This window comes from Mandrillus leucophaeus, unplaced genomic scaffold (assembly GCF_000951045.1).
Source record: "Mandrillus leucophaeus isolate KB7577 unplaced genomic scaffold, Mleu.le_1.0 Scaffold523, whole genome shotgun sequence".
NCBI lineage: Eukaryota > Metazoa > Chordata > Mammalia > Primates > Cercopithecidae > Mandrillus > Mandrillus leucophaeus.
In genome coordinates, this window is record NW_012105620.1 from 1,591,016 (window position 1) to 1,612,482 (window position 21,467).

Below are 21,467 nucleotides of genomic sequence, written 5' to 3' on the forward strand. Positions count from 1 at the left end.
AAGCTATCTATAAAAGAAAACATTGATAAATATGACTTCACTAAAACTAAAAGCTGTTCTGTAAGAAGATAAATAACAAGTTACAGACTGGAAGAAAATATTTGCAAACCATTTACTGACAAAGGAATTGTACGTACAATATAAAAAGAACTTTCAACAGCAAATAAACTAAACAATACAATTAGAAATTGACAAAACACATGGAAAGACGTTTCACCAACGAAGATACAAAGATGGCAAATAAACACATGAGAGGTTCAATACTACTTGCCATTAGGGAAATGTAAATTAAGGCCCTAAAGAGTTATCACCACACATCTATTAGAACAGCTTAAAAAAATAGTGACAAAACCAAATGCTGGCAAGGATGTGGAGAAACGTAACTTGTCATGCATTGATGGTAGAAATGGAGACTTGCACAGCCACTCTGAAAAGTAGTCAATCTCTTTAAAAATTAAATATACACATTACAGACTCAATAATCAAAACCTTTTGGTATTTCCTATAGAAAGGAAAACTATGTTCACACAAAAACCAGTACATGATTCTTTATAGCAGCTTTATTTGTAATAGCTCAAAATGGTAATCAAACAAAATGTCCTACAAGAAGAGGTGGATGGTTAAATAAACGGTGATACAGCCTCAGCAATAAAAAGAAACAGCCATTAATACATGCAACAACTTGGATGGATTTAAAAGGTATTAGGCTAAGTGAAGGAAATTCAGTATCAAAAGGAAGCATATTGTATGATTTCCCTTATATAATGTTCTGACAAAAGTTGAGAGAGAACAGATTAGTAGTTGCGAGGGGTTAGAGATGGTGGAGGGAGGGGCTTGGTGTGAGTATAAAAAGCACCAAGGAGATTTTTGTGGTGATAGAAGAGTTTGTATCCTGATGGCTACAGGAATCTACACTTGAGATAAAAATACGCAAACACTGTACCTGCGTCAAATTCCTGGTTTTATATTGTTTCGTAGTTAACTAAGATGTAACGAATGGAGGAAACTGGGTGAAGGGTGGGTACACAGGATCTTTCTGTATTATCTTTGCAATTTCCCACGTTCTATATTTTAACTATCTTAATTATTTTTCAATACAGAAAATAATTTAAAATAAACTTTATTTGCCTTGGGTAGTTGTGGCTCCCATTATTTTTCAAGAGGAGAAACTTGAAACTGTGGAATCCCGCAATACCCAGTTTCACATATAAGCATGACCTGACTGGGGCCATGCCCTGAGAAAGGAGCCGGGCGGCAGCAAGGTGGGGAGCCAGGGAAGTCTTCCCTCGCCGTGAGGGTGCGGGGAAGCGGCCTTGGCGCCACTGAAGCTGGGTGTGAGGGGGGCGTCACCGAGTTCAGCCCCACCCTCCGCCGCTCCCCAACCGTGTCCGGCGTCCCCATCGCATGGCCAGAAGGCGGGGAGCGAGAGGCGCTGGGACCCTCGCGTGGCGCTCCATCACCCTGTACCGTCGCGGCGCCTCGCCTTAGGGAAGAGCAAGGGAAGAACTTTACTTGAACCGCGAATATTTTTTGGCCACTGAGATTGAGTTTCCCAGTGCTTTGGCTTCCTGCCTGTTTATCGTGGATTTGATCCCTGAGCTGCTCGCCTTTCCCTAACCTCCTGCGGTGCAGCCGAGAGCCCTCCCGCGCGCCTGAGTCCAGAGCCGAGGAGGGGAGGCGGCCTCCTCCCGGTTCCCCCGAAGCTCTCCCTGCGCCGCGGATGGCCAGGAAGTAGCGGGCGGTGGCCCCGCGTCCCGGGAGTGCACAGCAATGCAGGCGCTCAACATCACCCCGGAGCAGTTCTCCCAGCTGCTGCGGGACCACAACCTGACGCGGGAGCAGTTCATCGCTCTGTACCGGCTGCGACCGCTCGTCTACACCCCAGAGCTGCCTGGGCGCGCCAAGCTGGCCCTCGTGCTCACCGGCGTGCTCATCTTCGCCCTGGCGCTCTTTGGCAATGCTCTGGTGTTCTACGTGGTGACCCGCAGCAAGGCCATGCGCACCGTCACCAACATCTTTATCTGCTCCTTGGCGCTCAGTGACCTGCTCATCACCTTCTTCTGCATCCCCGTCACCATGCTCCAGAACATTTCCGACAACTGGCTCGGGGGTAAGAGTCGCGCCCCGCTCCTTCTCGGTTAACCCTCTGCCTTTCAGGCAGATTTTTAACTTTGGTTTGTTTAATTATTTGAAATATTTTTTATCTTACTTTTAGTAAGAAAACCAGGGGAGAAAAATCTGGTAATTACAGAAAAGGGAGCTGAAATAAGTGGCGACGGGTGCGACTCGCCACATCACTGCTCAGGACCTTTCCCAAGCCTTTCCCCAATGTATTGTCTCTATGCCACAAGGAGGAAGCGCTGGACGGGAATCAGAGGCGGCAAAAAAAACTTACATCCAAGTGAACACAGGTGGCGAAGTTTTAAGAAAGAGCAAACCAAAGTTAAAAATCTCATTTCCTCATTCCCCCAGCCTCCACCCTCACTTCCCAGTGGCTTGCAGACAGCTTCTTGTACCTATGAATATAAAACAAATATAATTCATGTACAGTAAAAATATACTGAACTAGTCCTTTAAAAAATTGTATTAAGTGTCATGCAGGAAGAAGGAACACAGAAAACTGATGCCCTCCTGACTATTAAAAAATGAGAGATGACATTCTCGTCCTTCCGTATAATGGGAACAAAAATGACAGAAGAGAGATGGAGTCACTGAGTTGGGAACAGTGTGTGGAGGTTGGAAAAAAAGATATCCTGTTTCTGCAGATGATCCAGCTGTTCCAAGAACACAGCTGAAGAATGCCCTGGTGTAAACCCATCAGTAGTGTTGTGTTCTCACCAGTGCTTATGGTGCACTGTGGGCCTCCCCATTTTCACGGTTGGGTATTCTTGTGGCCACATCAAAATGGTTAGAAATGTAAGAGAAATAGATCATTATGCCTTCAATCTCTGCTATTTCTATCCCATTACTAATTCTCTTAAAGTCATGGAGGGTGTTTCATCCTACCATTACCATTTTGAGATCGTGAGCATTGCTTTTTTCCCCATTAGCTTAAACTGAGTTTGCTATTGGTGAGTCAGAATGTTAAAATCTTTGATTCTTATCAATCTACAATGTAAATATTTTCAGAAAAGCCTTAAACATGGAGTACAGAGCATTGACTTGAAAGTAATACACAATGTGGAAAGAAAGACATTGATTTATGAATTAGAGACTTTCTTATGCACACTGATGCAGTAATTGTATTTGGGCATTTTAAAGTTGCTCAGTGCAACTAACTCCATCAAATTAATGGGGTATTTTTTGATCATCATACAGAACTTGTTTTTTGGGGGAAAAGCATGTGAGTTTTCGTTTCTAAATGTTTGTGAAAGCAGATTTATGAAGCTTATTTTTACTGGAGATGATTATAGCTCCATTTGTAAAGGTGAAAATAATTATGCAAAGTGGGATTTTATGGTGGGGATCAAAAGACCTGGATTACTATTTTGGCTGTAATACATGTTAATTTTGCATGTCTGAGTCTCAATTTTTCAGTAAAATATTAGGGATTAGAGATGTTTGAAAGTGCAGTGAGTCTGGTCAGGCACAGTGGCTCATGCCTGTAATCCCAACGCTTTGGGAGGCAAAGGCGGGTGGATCACGAGGTCAGAATATCGAGACCATCTTGGCTAACACGGTGAAACTCCATCTCTACCAAAAATACAAGCAACAACAAAAAATTAGCCAGCCATGGTGGCACGCATCTGTAGTCCCAGCTACTTGGGAGGTTGAGGCAGGAGAATTGTTGAACCCAGGAGGCAGAGGTTGCAGTGAGCCGAGATTGTGCCACCGCACTCTGGACTGGGTGACAGAGCAAGACTCCATCTCAAAAAAAAAAAAGAAGGAAAGAAAGTGCAGTGAGTCAGATCTTGAGCTCCTGTTCATATTGGGGAATGATGGCCGAGAAAGGCTGTATGGAGCATTTTCCATCCTCAGGGCTTATTTGGGAACTGCCAAGATTTTTCTCAAGTTTTCTTTTCTCCCTGCTTCTTACTTCATGGGGAACATTTCACTTCAGCTTCTAAATACTGAAGGAGAGTAATACATTGCTCATTTATTTTACAGGGTTAGTATGAGAATAAAGTGTGTTGGTAAAAGTGCTTTGAAAAATATTGGTCATGCCATGAAAGTATAAGGTATTAATTCTTTTAAGGGGTGTTTAATTGGCGGTGGCCTATGTTTATCTGGGACAAGATTTATAGAGTAAATAATAATCTTATAAATTGAGTAAATAATACCAAAATTGAAGTGCGAGGGAGAGGTGAGAGCCTGCAGAGGGGTTAGAGATAAATATGAAAATGGAATTAGCTTGTGCATTATAGGACAGGATAATCATTGCAAAATTTCCTTAATAAATTAACAAAAGAAAAGTTCAAGGGAATGTAATCTAAGAGCCAAAAATTAATTCACAATTTATTATTTTACAAAGCTATTGAGGATCTCCTATCTGGCAAAGTATTCTACCTTGAGAATACAAAAGTGCGTGAAGTCTATCTGTGCCCTTCAGGACCTCAGAGAATAGGAAATGGTCCCAAAATTAGCAATAAGAGGATTTGATAGAAAGAGGATCCACTCTGCTCTAGGAGGACAGAATAATCAGGAAGGCTTCCTCAAGGATGTGATGTTCAAGCTAGGTCTTGAAGAATAATTCAGAGAATAATTTAGACTGTTTCCAGCAGAGGATGGAGTGTGTTCTAGGAACAGGGGTCAGTGCCAAGTTGGAGGGAAGAAAGAAGATGGTGTATTCCAAGAATACCATGCAAGGCATTGCAAGAATGCACAGTTTATATGTGGGGAATGGCAGGAAATGAGACAGAAAAGTAGTGCAACTGGGGAGGAAAGTATATATATATATGTAATTATGTAAAAACCTAAAATATGAATACCCCCCAGATTCCTTCAGGGATGAGGTAGGAAACAGAAACAAAGCAATGAAGATCACCAGGAAGCAACAGCGACAAAAGAAAGACTCTGTCTCCTCTGAAGGGGGCAGGATTGCAGCATGCTGGAGTGGTGCCCCGGATTGTCACATCCTCTTTTGGTGTTGTTCTTGCTTCCCCACCTCTCCTTCCGAAAAGTTGGCAATACAGATTTTTATGATGCTGACTTCTAAGTCAAATCCAAAAGTAAAATGCAATCGAGTAAAAGAAAGCATCTTTATGGCTTGGTCACAGATAATTCATGGACTTCCAGTTTGTGACATCTCTACATTGCCTCTCTCTCAAGTATTTCCGATAATGGTAAGGCTGTGAATGACTGCTTTATTTTTCTTTTAGTCCATTCCTCTTTCTTTCTGGGGACCAGCAGCACTTATTGAGTCAAAACCTGCATTTTAACAAGGTTCTCAGTTGTTTCACACGCACATTAAAGTTTGATAAGCACTAGAGAAGTCAGCTCAGGTCTTTACAAGGAAAAATAAGTTTGTTAAGCACTACTTGAAGTAAGTAATGGTTCTTAGACCTAGCTACACAGAGAATCTCCTGACGGGCTTTTGGAAATGGCCTGTACCAGCCCCAGCCCAAACCAGTTACACTTGTCTCCAGTCACACTGCCTTACAGAGCCCAGTGTGCACAACTCTACTCAGGTCCCCTTTCAGGGACATCATGTTGTTACCTTAAAATTGGTCGTGGCAGGAGTATTCACATCATGGAAATCAGCACTTACTAGTTAGGCCTGTTTTTTAAAAAAGTGAAAAAAAAAATCACAAACAAACAGAAATCAAACAGTTGTTTCCAATACACCACTGAGCAAAGACATTGCGTTTTCTTCTGTACACTGCTGAGGACCATGAATAATAGGTGAGGCAAAGTATAGCCACAAACATGTTTTTAACTGAAGTTGGAAAGAGATACAGCTGATCCACAGCATCTAAGTGTTCCCAGCATGGAGGCAAGCTGACATTCGATTCCTTTCATCCACCTTGCATTACCATCATCCCCTTATTGTCTTACCTTTCATCTACCAGTTGACTCACTCTCTACTCTCCAGGACTCCTTCCAACATGGAGCTAGCAGGAGTGGGGATTCTCTGCCCCCAAGTATTATAAGCAGCATATGATTATGAGTTTTTTTTATTCCTCATATGAGGGTGGAGTTGTGCTGCCGTGGCCCTTTCCTTTAGGAAAGTTTTTATCTGTTCTCTTCTCTGATTTACTTGGCTAGACTGCAGCAGTGGAGTTGCCCATTGCCTCCTTAGGGCCACCAAATTTACCTATCCTTATCTGCAGCTTGTTCCTCCTCATTTTGTTTTGTTTTTTCCTCTTTTTTATTTTTTTCTTCACAATGTCCAAATGCTCCTCCAAATTCACTCACTGAACATGTTCTGTTTCTTCCAGCTAAATATAGAACAATTGAGTTTGCTTGTGACCAGTGCTACAGAACACCACTCTCTTCTCTAAGTTTCCATGAACTGGTCTTTTTTTCTTTCTTTGTTTCCTTTATGTCTCTATCTCTGTATTTTCTGCCTTTTGAGGGTTCTCAATCTTTCTCTTATTTTGCAAGTAAGTGTCCACTGAAGCTTAGCATGCAATCTCTTTTCTTTCATCAATTTCTGCATAGAGGTTACAGTCATGACTCTCACTTCTTTGCTGATGATTCTGAAATCGGTGTCTAATCAATATCATAAGCCATGGTCTTTCACCTGATCTGAAGACTTGGCACTTACACATGAATATCTTACCAACATCCATCATTCTCTCATGTTATCTTGTTCCTCTGCCCAAAGTCTAAAGTATTATTAATGACACTACGAGTCATTCTTGTATTCAGCATTTCCTGGGTATTTCCTGTGTGCACTGGGATATTGCAGGTATTGAGAAAGCCGTGTTCCTGTGGAAAAGCCAAGTTTCCATTAGACTAAGGAGGGAGGAAGCATTCAAAGAAGTGATGGAGAATGCAGGGGGGTTTGTAGATGTCAGGGTTCCAGAGCACGCAGTGCAAGTATTGAGGAGTAGGGAGCTTGAATCAGATTAGGGGATGTTCACAGTCTGATGGGTTTGAGTCCCAAGTTGAGGGATGGGCTGGGAGAGAATGGGACTCGTGTTAGCTGAGGTAAATGAAAACTTAAGGCATAGGAATACTAATTCTGAACACTTCCCAGAAGGAGATAGAAAATCAGTTCTAATGCTAGCCTGCTTTATGACTCTAAGCATTAATAAGATGAGATGGGGAGTGTTTGGGGTGTGCCTGGAGTAGTGGCCTTGCTAGGATCCTGCTGGATTCTCTATCCACTTCCGTCCTGCTGCGGATGCAGGCACAGCCCGGGGGAGGATGGTCTCCCCAGGTGCACACACAGTTCTGCAGCTCTCTCCCAAATCCTGCTGTGGGCAGTGAAAAGAATTTTCTAGCAGTGGCTGGCAAATTGACTAAAAGCAATTCCAAAAAAAAAAGGAGTTTGAAATATATTCTAAGTAATGGCAGCATCGCTGGGGGAAGTACACTTTCATGCACCTTTACTACTTTTGAAGAGTGCTAGGGTAAGAAAATACAGAAAATTAATTTTCTCAGCAGTGGATATGAGAATTTCTCTTAGAGTGGTAATGCTCAATCTTGGCAACATGTAGGAATCATCTGGGAGTTTTTTAAAACACAGATGCCTGGTTCCTACCCCCTGGAGATTCTGATTTAATTGGTCTGATTATGATAATTGGTATGGAGTTTTCAAAAGTTCCTCAAGTTAGAAAAGTTATAATTTGCAGCCAAAGTTGAAAGCCACTGATGTAGTGTAAATGCTGACAGCACCAGGAGTTCCCGAAGTTAAAAAAGTTATAATTTGCAGCCCAGATTTATAGCCATTGAGGTAGTATAAATGCTGACAGCTCCAGAACTCAGGCTGATATGAAGACTAAAAGAAATAATAGATGTGTTTTTTTAAAAAAGTGCAGTGCCTACCCCATGTACCAGCTCAATGTAGCTATTATGTATTTAAAAAATAGCAATGGCAGTCAGAATGCTTAGAAAATGCAAAAGCAGATTATCTTAACTGGAGTCCAACAAGGAGCTCAGAGGCAATTCTTCCATTTTCTGCAGCCTATTGCATCTTTACTAAAGCCGTTGACGTTTTTAGAGTCTTTCAAGATGAATTTGGAAAGGAGTCAAAAATGGTGAAAAGTTTGGAATATAAGCCATACAAAGAAATACAAGAAGAATTATTCTCTTGCCTGGAGAATAGAACTTTAGTTATAAATTAGCACACCTCACCACAAAGGTTTTTCAGTCTGTTTTGCCCAGGGCCACAGTAGCGGATGTGGGGGGGTAATAGAATGGTAGGAGGCGAAGCTCCAAGCTTCATCATAACAGGTCCTGTCTCTCTTTTTAAGAATTAGACTTTTGCATATGATTTTATATGAAAAATGAAAGGATGTAACTGGAAGGAAAGGAGGGAGAGAAAGAAAGCACTCACTGTACACAACATGAAATGTTAAGGTGTGTTTTTAGAGATTGAAGGCTGATACATTGTGAAATGAATTAAAGGAAGTTGTTGAACTTCATTTAGTGAAAAGATCTTAATTTTGAGGGCCACTTTAGAACAGAGAGCTTAACCTGGAACTTCTTCAGTCCCATTTTATTATTCAATCAGTGACTAGAAAACATCAGTTACATTTGTTATATAATTTTTTTTCTATGACATTTCAGAAATTTTCGAGTTCCTGGGGAAATTTACATATGGTAAGATTGGTGTAAAATCAACAGTATTGTGGGGCTTAAAAGGTCAACAGAAATGATAAAAGCTGTTGATGAAGAACTTCCTTATTTAAAATAAGAAAGTATTAAAAAAAAAGACGTAAATTAAACAGAGGCCCAACAGCAACAGCAGTTTGGAAGTAAAGTCAGGAATTATGCTATGGACCAGCCTCTGGTTGATCTTTCCTAGAATCAATTATGTGCACACTTTGAGAAGAAAAGATACTGTAGGTCGCTAAATTTTCTTGGTAGGTGGGAGAGTGGCAGTAACAGCAATAGGATTTATGTAAAAGATTCTCTCCACTTAGGACAAGAGCAGTTTACATTTAAAATAATGACAGGAAAGGATTTAGCAGTAAGAAAGTTTTAAACATTTCACTGTGCACTTAGGAGGCATAAAATGAATGCCCTTTTTAGTTTGCTTTTCTAAAACATAACTATTCTTTGACAAGTGGTTGATTTATTAGGCTTCTTGTTTATAGGGAGAGAAGCCCAACTTAAACTACTTTAAGAAAAAAAAGGGGCTATTCTACTTCTGCAACTGAAAAGCTCAAAGTTAGGGCTTGTTTTAGGCATAAATGGATTAAAGTCTTCAACAATGACTGTCTTCCCTCTCTGTGGCCAGATTCACTTCCCTCTGTGTTGTGGTTTCATTCTTGAGCTGTCTTTTGCCCAAGTGTGAAAGCTGACCCCAGGAGATATAAGCTTACATTTTCTTTAAAACTCCCTGTCTCAACCCAAGGGTCCATTGATGGACAAATGGATATACAAAATATGCTGTGTATACACATAGTGGAATATTACTCAGCCATGAAAGGGAAGGAAGTTCTGATACTACAATGTGGATGAACTTTGAAAGCATTATGCTCAGTGAAATAAGCCGGACACAAAAGGACAAATATTGTGTGATTCTACTTATATGAACTATTTAGAATAGGCAAAGTCATAGAAACAGAAAAGATACTAGTGTTACCAGGGGGTATGGGGAGGGCAGAGTGGGGAGTTATTGCTCGACGCTTAAATTTCTGTTTGGGGTTATGAAAAAGTTTTTGAAACAGATAATGGTGATCACTGCATGAGACTATGAATGTGATTAATGCCACTGAATCATACACTTAAAAATGGCTAAAATCATAAGTTTTATGTTATATATATTTTACCACAATAAAAATTCTGGAATAAAAAATAAAACTTTTTATCTCAGGAAATAAGAGAGAGAACTTCCTGGTAGCTGCAGAAAATTCTGGAAGGATTCTAGCCAGTTTGGCCTTGCTGTCTTACCCATAGAACTAATCATGCACCTCAGGGAGCGCCATCGTCACTCCTATTCAAAGACCTGGAGGTGCCTCCTTCAGCAGGGAGAAAAGCCTATTGAGGAGCCACTGTGAGGCAGTTTCTTATCCCTGTCTTGTGGGAGACTGACTTTCTCTCATCTGTCTCCCATTTGGTTTCAGTTGAGTGTAAGACTTCCCACCTTGCTCCCACTTAAGGTTCAGCTGCAGTCTTTTGTATAAATCTGTACAATTGCTCGACTGTGGTTTAAGGGTTGCTCCTCCCCAGCAGAGCAACCCATTGCCCATGCTGTCAGTCATCTTGCCCTTCAAGGCTCAGTGTCTTCCTGTGTTGATCTGGCCTTTGGCGTCTGTGCAAGTAATAAACTTCCTGAATCCATTGATGCTCATTGTCTCCTTACTAACTGAATCCATGGAGGTGTGACAAGCTAACAACTGCACTAGTGACACTTGGGACCCTGTTAGCCACCAAGCGCCTTGGAAAGGCTTGTCTGCTTAGCACGAAGTTCTTCCATAGGAAGGTACTCAGGGTAGATAGATATGTTTAGCAGAGTCGGCCATTTATGTCTATTGGAGTGAGTCAACTTACAGGGACTAAAGCTCCCTGATCATATGTGTCCCCAAAAGGCCAAACCCTGCACTAGGTTTCTCAGGATCAAGCTGAACCAGCATTCTGAATAGCTCTTCCTTGTCTGCCTTTCCTGCCTTGGAATGGAGTGCTGGGATCTCCCTCTGCTGTTCCCATCTCATTTATTAATATATACTCCCCAGTGGACCAACTTCCAGGCTGCCAATTCCTTCTAGTAGTGGACATATGCCTTCTCCCTCTGCTAAGGAATTACTGAAAGGTCAGTGAATGGGGTTCTAGAAGTTGGTATTGGCAGTTCCTTCTCAGTCTGGCCTTTAAGAAAAATTCAGCAGAAGCTATACTATTTGTTTCCTTTTATGTCTTAAAACTAAAGATTCTTAAGGATGAATTCTGAAGTAATCAAGTAAGTGCTTATTGTTTTTATCTGTCTTTGTAAAACTAAATTAGTCCTACCCGTAGCTTGGCTTTGGAGAAACACATTTACTGTCATATCAGAAAGATTGTAGGCTATTCAGGGTAATAGAAATCTTAAAAGACAGCATGTTCTTACATCCCGGGAGAAATAGAAGGATAGAGAAACAGTTTGATGCTGTGAAAACGAACATGGATTGTGGAATCAATCAATATTGGGTTCTAATCCTGTTCCATCCTTTATCAGTGTTTGTATTAACTAGATTATAAATTCCATGGCCTGGCATTAAAGCTTCCCCTATTAGAAGACCAAGGAGAGAAGTTATAATGTTTGATGCTGCCCCCCAGTGGTTGATGTGGCCACAGAAAATATGACAAAGATAAAGGTTTTAGATCAAGCTTTATTTTAACAAAAATATTAATGCATATCTAGTTCTTCTTATTTCCCATTTGATTTCTCCATGAAGCATATAGCATTTACATATTTTCATTTATGCAATCTCATTTTAAAGCCCCCTTGAATACATGTATGAAAGTACGTTAACGTTTTTAAACAATTTCCTGTGGGATTGAGATGCATTTAAAATCTGCAAACGTCAGGCAGTGTTGCCTAGTGCGTCCTGGAGACCTTCGAAGTCGCCGTCGCTCTCACCATGACTGGGTCCAGACTGCGCCAAGCCTCTGGGGGACGTGGGTCCTCGGAACCTTTTTAGTGCCGGACTCCGGGCCACAGGCGCGGCAGCACGATAACAGAACCTCTGGATGGACTCTTCCTGGGAAGCTTTGCTAATTTGCAGCAGCTGGACCATGTTCCTCATTAACATCTGTCTGTCAGCTTAGTCATCACATCATTTCACCATGGTAGCAGGGACTCAGCTCGGAATTCTATATAGAAAAACACCTAGATCCCAGACTTTCAATGGCTTCAAGACAACTAGAAGTGCCTGCTCTTGAGGCTAGTGGGCCTCTAGGCAAGATGTCCCTGGCCTTCGGGATATACCCCTGGCACTCAGCTTTGATAATACTCTCAAGGACCCTGCGCCCATTACTCCTCCTCCATCAGACATGGGCAGCGTCCCTTGGAAACCAGTAATTCCAGAGCGCAAGTATCAGCTCCTCGCCAAGGTGGAGGAAGGAGAGGCCAGTCTACCCTCCCTGCCATGACCCTGTCATCGGCCATTGACAGTGTGGACAAGGTCCCAGTGGTGAAGGCTAAAACTACTCATGTCATCATGAGTTCTCTGATCACAAAACAGACCCAGGAAAGCATTCAGCATTTTGGGCAGCAGGCAGGACTGAGAGATGCTGGCTACCCACTCCACGAGGGCCTCACCACTGAAGAGACCAGGTACCTTAGAGTGGCATAAGCACTCCACAAACTAAAGCTACAGAGTGGAGAGATAACAAAAGAAGAGAGGCAGCCTGCATCAGCCCAGTCCACCCCAAGCACCACTCCTCACTCTTCACCTAAGCAGAGACCCAGGGGCTGGTTCACTTCTGGTTCTTCCACAGCCTTACCTGGCCCAAATCCTAGCAACATGGACTCTGGAAGTGAGGATAAGGACAGCAACTTGTCCGATAAGTGGAGCCTCTTTGGACTGAGATCACTTCAGAAGTATGATTCTGGAAGTTTTGCCACCCAGGCCGACTGAGGAGCCCAGAAACCCTCTCCAATGGAACTGATCCGTGCCCAGGCCAACCAAATGGCTGAAGATCCAGCAGCCTTGAAGCCGCCCAAGATGGACATCCCAATGATGAAAGGGAAGAAACAGCCACCACGGGCCCATAATCTCCAACCCTGTGACTTGAATGTGCTCACACTCACTGGCTTCTAGAGCCCTTTCCAGGGATTCTGGTAAAGAAGGTTTCTTGCAACCCACTCTCCTTTTACCTTGGCTTTCATATAGGAAAGGTATATTTAAAAACTTAATCAGATGGTCGCGGTGGCTCACGCCTGTAATCCCAGCACTTTGGGAGGCCAAGTTAGGTGGATCACCTGAGGTCAGGAGTTTGAGACCAGCCTGGCCAACATGGTGAAACCCCCATCTCTACTAAAAATACAAAAATTAGCCAGGCATGATGGTAGTTGCCTGTAGTCCCAGCTACTTGGGAGGTTGAGGCAAGAGAATTGCCTGAACCAAAGAGGCAGAGTGAGCCGAGAGCATGCCATTACACTCCAGCCTGGGTGACAGAGCAAGACTGCGTCTCTAAATAAATAAATAAATAAAGTAAAAAACCTGTTAAATTGAGGCTAGAGCTGGAGACATAATTGGTTTTTGAGAAACATTAGTACAAAGCTTGCCCTTGTTCTGTGGAGGAAGCCATTTTGTACTGCTTTAAAGTTAGACTAAATATTCTCAGCAGTGGTTTATAGGGACCTCATTACCTATGTTTTCATCATTTACCCTAAGTAAGAACTTCGATCACTGCTTACTGGGTAAATAAAGTTTGTGCTGTTCCAAAACCCAGGCTTCTTGATTCCTTTACCACTATCCATGTGAGCACTGACAAATCATGGCGTAGAGGTGCTCACTGACTCACTGAGACGACTCTGGCCCTGTTGATGGCTGATGCTGTGCTCCAGTCTTATCAGTTAGGGGACCCAAGATTTGTTTGGGACCTGGGTACAGGTTAAAGCCAGACTTGGCAGGGACCCCTGCTTCTAGGCTGAACCTTGAGTCTCCCCGCTTTTTGGTAGAACTAATGGATCACTGTCCTGCAGCCAGTTCTTCATGTGGGGCCTCTTAGGCCAGTGCCAGGGGAGGCATCTCCTCGTTCTGTGCCACAGAACAAACGCTAGTCTAGTAGGGCCTTTCTTGCACTTTAAAGTGAGATTAATTTAGCTCCAATTTGGTTAAAAGCTTCCTAAGCGAGAAAATTCGATCTACTGTTTTGGTATAGGTAAACGGACCTAAACGTTTTCAAAGTAAGGGAGATGGTAGGTACAGTTAGATTATAGTCTTGAGGTTTATATGAAGCCAGTAGTGTTACCTTATTTTGATTTCCTTGTTCAGGTCAGGGCCTGGAATGTCTGTGGCGGGAGGTGAATGAATTCAAAATTTTCTGTATGAAAGCATTTTTCACCAAAGTGAGCCTCATGCCTTTATGCAACACATAACCTTACTGAGGGAGGGAAGTAGGGAAACCACATTTTTATTTCTCCTCACTGTGTACAAGTTCAGTTATTGTCTTGAACACGGTCTCAAATACCCATTTTTTGTTTTGGATAATACCTTGTCTGTATAAGAAGCTGGCCTTTCCACAGAGGGGCCCTGGAGTCTGAAATTATGAGAATTAATTTATTTGTGTCTTCTATTATGATCTCTTGTTTTGACAATAAAAATCCTTACTACTTTCTCCAAAAAAATAAATAAATAAATAAATAAATAAAGAATCTGCAAACATTGTAGTTTGGCAAACATAGTGTTTGACTGTGGTATAATTATTTAATATCTCTTTGCTTTGGTGTCCTAATATGTAAACTTAGGAAACCTTATTCCCACTTTACAGTGTTGCTATGACAATGAATGACCCCAGGTGTCAAAAGGACCGGGCACCTAGAGGGAATGCAAAGAAAGGAAGCTATAATTGTTGTTCACATATTCGAAATTCTGCTACTTAAAGTGTTAGCTACATTTGTGTGTGGAATAGTTTTATATGTAATAGAATAGTTTTATATATATAGAATAAGGATGTTAGAGAATTTTTAAAACACTTGTTGCACTGTTAGTCATATATCAAATATATTTGGTATGCACTTTTACAAAGCACCTGTAAAAACCAGGTCCCTTATAGCTTATTTATGATAAGATACTATAAAGTAGTTATTTCACATAAGTACAATTTACATGAAAAGAATTATGCTCAAACTATGAGGATTCAAACTAATCATTTGTACTCAGAAAACAGAAAAGAGTGCTGCTTTCGTTTATTTCAGAAGCGATAATACATCTCTAGAGGAGGAAAAAGTGGTGGTAAAAAAACATTATTGGGACTGAAGCTGATTTTGTAGTTCTTTTCAAGGCTCATGTGTCTTTTCAGGCCACCCAGACCATAGGCACAACTTTGCAACACCAATGTTCCTAGGAAGCGGTCCCACTGTCCCCTGCCTCTCTCTTGTAATTTAAGACAACTTTTCTCAACCCCTGTGTGCCTAACTCCCCATCCCACCCCAACGGAACCTCCCTTGATTATGAACATGTGCAGCCAGTTATATTGCTGACATTCTTGCTGTTTAGTTCATAGCCTGAAAATGTACATGACGGCACCTCAATTTGGACACCAGGGTGAGAGTGACTGTGAAACAATGATGTCAGGTGTATGAATATTGTCTTTTGACTTTCCTGTGATGCTGGCGCAGGCTTGTTGAGATGTGGGCAATCCTGGGCACTACCGCCTTGCTGTGCACTGCAAAGAAGTGGAAATAATAATACAAAAATGGATACCAAAGTCTTAACATAGAGCTTACTATGTGCCAAATATAATATTATAATATTATCCTCATTTTACAGATGAGAAAATGGAGGCTCAGCGAGGTGTTCATGTATTAATTAGCTATTCTGCATAACAAACCACAAAAAATTTAGATAATTAAATGATCATTCATGATTCTATAGGTCAATTTCAGGTTGGCTCATCTGGATAGTTCTTCTGCTAGTCTCATCTTATTCACTCTCAGTGCTACATCTATCTGGTGACTTCATGGGGGCTCATTGTTTTACCTCAGCAAGGGATAGGCCATCTCTGTCCCACATGGTTTCCTCTTTCAGTAGGATACCCAGAATTCTTTATGTGGAGGCACCATATTTCAAAAGAGAGAGAGAGTAGAAGCATCAGAATCTCTCAAGATCTAGGATTGAAAGTCACACAAACGTTACTTCTGTGTTAAAGCAAGTCACATCACTGACCCAGATTCAAAGAATAGGGAAACAGATTCCTCCACTTGATGTGGCAAGTGGCAAAATCATGTTTTAGAGAGCTTGCAGAAAGTCATGGAATTTGTAGCCTTTAAAAAAAAATCTTACTTTTTCATAGTAAGTAAAATGCCTAAGCTCATATAGACTGGACATACTAGTGCCAGGCTTTGACCCAACCAGTCTGCTTCAGTGTTGGGTTTTTAACCACAGCGGTTATGTTGACAGGGGAAGAATTTCACTTTCTGCAGTGAATTATGCTTCACCACCTGCTTCGGCCCTGTTTGTGCAGTGGTGCCTTTAGCAGTTCCAGCCCTCGAACTCAGGTACTAGTTTGAGACCTGGAAGACAAATTTCTGTAGTGAAAATTTGCTATGATCTTTTCCTCATAGACTTTTGTGAAAATGAACTCTTGTACGCTGACTATAAGTCACCCTGCCCACAAGTCTACTAATGCAGAGGCCCCAATACACATACATATTCATAGAAGTCTGTATTGGCTCCAGTGTAAAGGTAACCATGAAGCTATTCTACAGATGAAACTACACGCTTGGTTAAAAAAAAAAATTACTGTAATATCTACAAACAATAAAGGATTTATTCTTGTGAGGAGGAATTTTACTGGATCAAAATCTAAGTGTCAATATGAACCTGATCCAAACAGTGATTTATGGGAAAGAGACACTGGTTACGTGCGTGTGTGTGTGTGTGTGTGTATATATATATATATATATTTTTTTTTTGAGGTGGAGTCTCGCTCTGTCACCTAGACTGGAGTGCAGTGGTATTATCTCGGCTCACCGCAACCTCTGCCTCCTAGGTTCAAGTGATACTCCTGCCTCAGCCTCCCGAATAGCTGTGATTACAGGTGTGCACCACCACGCCCAGCTAATTTTTTGTATCTTTAGTAGAGACAGGGTTTCACCATGTTGGCCAGGCTGGTCTTGAACTCCTGACCTCGTGATCTGCCCACCTTGGCCTCCCAAAGTGCTGAGATTACAGGCATGAGCCACTGCACCTGGCCTAGTTTTGGCTCCTTCTTTAAGACATCTCTGGAGGATGCAAAATGTGCTAGGCTTGCATAGACTCCAGAGAGGTTAAATTGTTTCTTTTACATTTATCCATGAAAGCCTGAAGTTTTTGAAAGAACAGCTCTCCATGATATATTTACAAGTTTATTTCAATAACAATAATGGGTATTTCATGTCAGATAAGTATGGTTAGTTATCTAAATTGGATTTGCTTTTATCCTAGGCAGACTTCTTTTTAAATGGTCTTTCTTGTAGTGTCTAGATTCTTTTATTTTTCATGTGGAAGTCCAGTTGTTTCAGTGCCATTTGTTGAAAAGGCAATCTTTTCTCCATTTTATTGTCTTTGCTCCTTTGTCAAAGATTAGTTTACTATATTTATGTGATTGCTGCGCTCTCTATTCTATTCTATCGATCTATTCATCTGTTCTTTCCCCAATACCACACTATCTTGATTAACGTAGCTTTAAAATAAGTCTGAAGTTGGGTAGTGTCAGCCTTCCAACTTTATTTTTCTTTTTCAATTTTGTGTTAGTTATTCTTGGTCTTTTGCCTCTCCCTATAAACTTTAGAATCAGTTTGTTGATGTCCACAAAATAACTTGCTGGGATTTTGCCTTTCTTACATAAACATGCCAAAGAAAGACTTTATAGTGAGAGCAGCTGCATACATGTGTCTCCTTTCCCCGCTTTTCCCCCTCTTCCTGGATAAGGGTACATAGAAAAATGCTTTTTACAAAGAAAGAGAACTGAAAGAAAACCACCCATGTTGTTCAATTATGGTCAGAAAAATTTTGATTTACAGATTTTACTGACAGATAGGGAGCTGACTCTGTGAGAATGGGATTTCCTTATCTTTCATTTAAAAACCAGAAGAAAATCTCTAACAAAAATCATTAGGTGAGAGGCTTATGAGCCAGAATTATATACTGAGCTATTTGGGCTCTGTGTGGCTTTCACATATCTTTCAACATGTTTTAGCTTTGGGTAGCAGCAATATAGAATATTGTAGAAAATTGCAGTTATTGTTTTTTAAAAAGTTCCTTATATGGAGGTAAATAAAAAGTGGTTGTTTCACTGGCAACTGGAAGATATCTTATTTTAGAATAAATAGTACTGGTTCTTTGTAATTTGAAAAGGGAACAAGAGCAGTGTTGGGAGTGGGCAAAGGAAGGAAGAGGCCGCACCTTTTATTAAATGGTTTTGCTTCCAGCACTACATGTCATTAGGTCAAGTTGTCATACTACAAACTTGTGGCCTAGTTACCTAGCGAAAAAATAGTTTAGTCTGGGAAATATTGTTCCTTAGGAGCAACAGGAAGTCTTCAATCTATTGTGAACTTTTCTTGCTATTTAAAGTCTGGTCCATGGACACGCAGCATCAGCGTCACCTGGAACCTTTTTCAGAATAATCTCAGGCCTCATCACAGACCTACTGAATCAAAATCTGCATTTTAACAAAATTCCCCAAGTGGTCCATGTGTTCAATGGAGTTTGAGACCCAGTGGCCTAAAATATATCATTGCTGTGTTCCACTTTGGCTTCTGAGGAACACGGGATGGATTATTTTGGCCAGTGGTGGTAGGTCACCACTGAGCACTTTTTATTAGCAAATAGACTGTGGCTGCATATCTCTCTCTGATTACCTATAATATCATAGAAGTAGTTGCTACAGTAATCAGGACCCTATGCTATTAAAGTTTAACTTCCACATCATCATTATACAAGGAGGGTGCAGAATGTAATACACTATCACTTTTACTTGTCTGCTTTATTTATTGAAGACTGGATCCATCTGATTCAAACAGAATGGGTGAAAATTTCCTCAAAGTAAATATGGTCTTTGTGAAACTATTTACCCTTGTTTTCAGAAATTACAAATTTCTCTAATTATAATTAAGGAAATTGAGTGGCTTTTTCTCCTTTCTGTAGCATGTGGCTGGATTTTCAGAGTTAAATCTGTGAGACATTATTGTAACAGTACATTCTTCTGAATAGATTTTCATAGCATTTTTTTCATTTGTTCATTGCATCATTCCCTTACTCATTTAACTAACATTTATTAAATGCCTAATTGACCTAGGGATGCAAGGGTGAATGGCACACAGTATATGTTGTGGAAGGTTCTTGGGGAGAGACAACAAGCTTTTTGGAAAATATGAATAGTTTTGTATGCCTGGAGTTTGGCATTCAGAGGGGATGTGGTGAGAAATGAAGTTGGAAAGAAAGGGAAACTGCGGATTCTGAAGAGCTTTCTAGTGCTGTGTTAAGGAGTTTGAGCTTCATTTTGGAGCAGAGGCAACACTACTGAGGCAGTGAATTTCAAAGTAGGGGTTGCAACCCATGAATGAGTCATGAAGTTATTTGGTGAGTCAGTATTAGCGGTTTTACAAAATGGAAATACAGCAGAATAGAAAATATCAAAGAGCATTTCTGTAGTAAAAATTTTGGGTAAGTGTGTGTGATGTTCATTGTCAAAACCAATACTATCAGGGGAGTCAGGCTACCCAGGGGAACCAGGCGAGCACAGTTGACCTAAAAAAAATTAAACCCATCAGAACTCAGCAGTACCATAATCCTGGTCCATCAAAATGATAATGCTTTGTTCTAGCCAACTCTCAGAATTGGGATACTAAACTGGAAGAATCGATGTTTGCAATTTATAGGGAACACAACTAATTGAAAAAATGATTTACCCGTGGTTAGCTTCTAAGAAAGTACTAAGTTTGTTATACATCTTGTAATGTCTGTATGTGGGTGAGCCTATGACAAAGGCAAACCATTTTACATCAGGTTATACTATAAGGTGTAAGTGATGACTGAGCAGAAAATCACTATCATCTTATATATGATTTCTGCCTAGGGCTACATAGCTCTCTGACTGTTTTTGTTACCGCACTAAACACAGTTGCCGAAAGCAAATTTGTCATGTACTCATTGTGTATAATAAATTTTAATTTTGGACTGTGTTATGTGCAGAGATTACCAACTCATAATAGAGGAACTCCGTTGCTCAAAAAATTTTTGAAAAATGTTACCCCAGTAAGATTTGAAAAAAAAAATGGTGTTTAGAAAAACGAGGTGAGAAAGGAGCAGGGTCGCATGCAAATTACAGAGATGAGATACGGGAAAGAAGGAAAATTGTGATAATAAGCTGTATTAGTCAGGGTTCCCTAGAGGGACAGAACTAATAGGATACACACACACACACACACACACACACACACACACATATACACACACACTCCTATATATATACTCCCATATATACACACACACATATACACACACGCACTCCTATATATACATATATACTCCCATATATATACTCCCATATATATATACATATATATACACACATTTACTAAGTATTAACTTACACAATCACAAGGTCTCACAATAGGCTATCTGCAAGCTTGAGAGAAAGGAGAGCCAGTCCGAGTCTCAAAACTGAAGGACTTGGAGTCCAGTGTTCGAGGGCAGGAAGCATCCAGCATGGGAGAAAGATGCAGGCTGGGAGACTGGGCCAGTCTTGCCTTTTCACATTTTTCTGCCTGCTTTATATTCACTGGCAGCTGATTAGATGGTGCCCACCAGATTAAGGGTGTGTCTGCCTTTCCCAGCCCACTGACTTAAATGTTAATCCCCTTTGGCAACACCGTCACAAACACACCCAGAATCAATACTTTGCATCCTTTGATCCAGTCAAGTTGACGTAATAACCACCACATCAGCTGTCTTCCAAACCTAAATGTATGTACAGGTAGAGAATAGAGTTCTATTAGTCTGGCAGGTAATGAAGTAATTTAAAAGAGATCACACTGATGCTTCCAAACCATTGAAACACCCTGAATACTTACTTCTTTTGTAAGGCCTATTCTGTACACTAACTATAGAAAACTTGGGATTTGGGGGATGCATTTCCATAGGGGTTACAAACACAGACTCTGGAGCCAGACTATTTGTCTTCATCCCTTACTGGATACACAAATGACCCTGGACAAGTTACTTTATTCCCCATTTATCCCTCATACAAGCGGAAATAATAATACCACCTATCTTTTAGTGTTGCCAAGAGAGCCTATGAGTTGATGGTGTTAATGCTTATGAGATCAGTACCTAGCACATGGTAACTGCTCAGAAAATGTTCCTAAAGTAGAAATTAGTTTTATAACTTAGAACATTGTGATCAGTGTGGCTCAGCCATGACCAAGGACATTTCTGGCAAGCTTATGTCATAAACAAGGACAAAAGAAGAGATAGAGTGGGAAAGAGTAAAGAGGCAATTTCATGCTGTGGCAGAACACCACAAGTTTATGAGAGCAGTACAGGGAAAGAGATGAAAGATGAGTCATTTATAAAACACAAACTTCCCTTCCCAACTATTCTGTCAAGAATAAAGAAAATGATTCAGTATCCTGAGACTTTGCTGAAGTTGCTTATCAGCTTAAGGAGATTTTGGGCTGAGACAATGGGGTTTTCTAAATATACAATCATGTCATCTGCACACAG

General features: G+C 40.9%; 1 protein-coding gene and 1 pseudogene across 2 annotated transcripts in view; both read left to right on the forward strand.

Moving 5' to 3' along the window:
• The first annotated feature begins 1,369 nt into the window (after positions 1-1,369).
• QRFPR (pyroglutamylated RFamide peptide receptor) overlaps positions 1,370-21,467 on the forward strand; it is a 56,497-nt gene continuing 36,399 nt past the window's right edge. Inside the window, exon 1 of the mRNA XM_011996776.1 lies at positions 1,370-2,110. Within this exon, the coding sequence (XP_011852166.1) occupies positions 1,771-2,110 (340 nt within the window). The 5' untranslated portion in view covers positions 1,370-1,770. The remainder of the gene's footprint in view (positions 2,111-21,467) is intronic.
• LOC105551512 lies at positions 11,627-12,851 on the forward strand (annotated as a pseudogene). Its single transcript, XR_001007870.1, has one exon. The product of XR_001007870.1 is annotated as a putative monooxygenase p33MONOX pseudogene (transcript).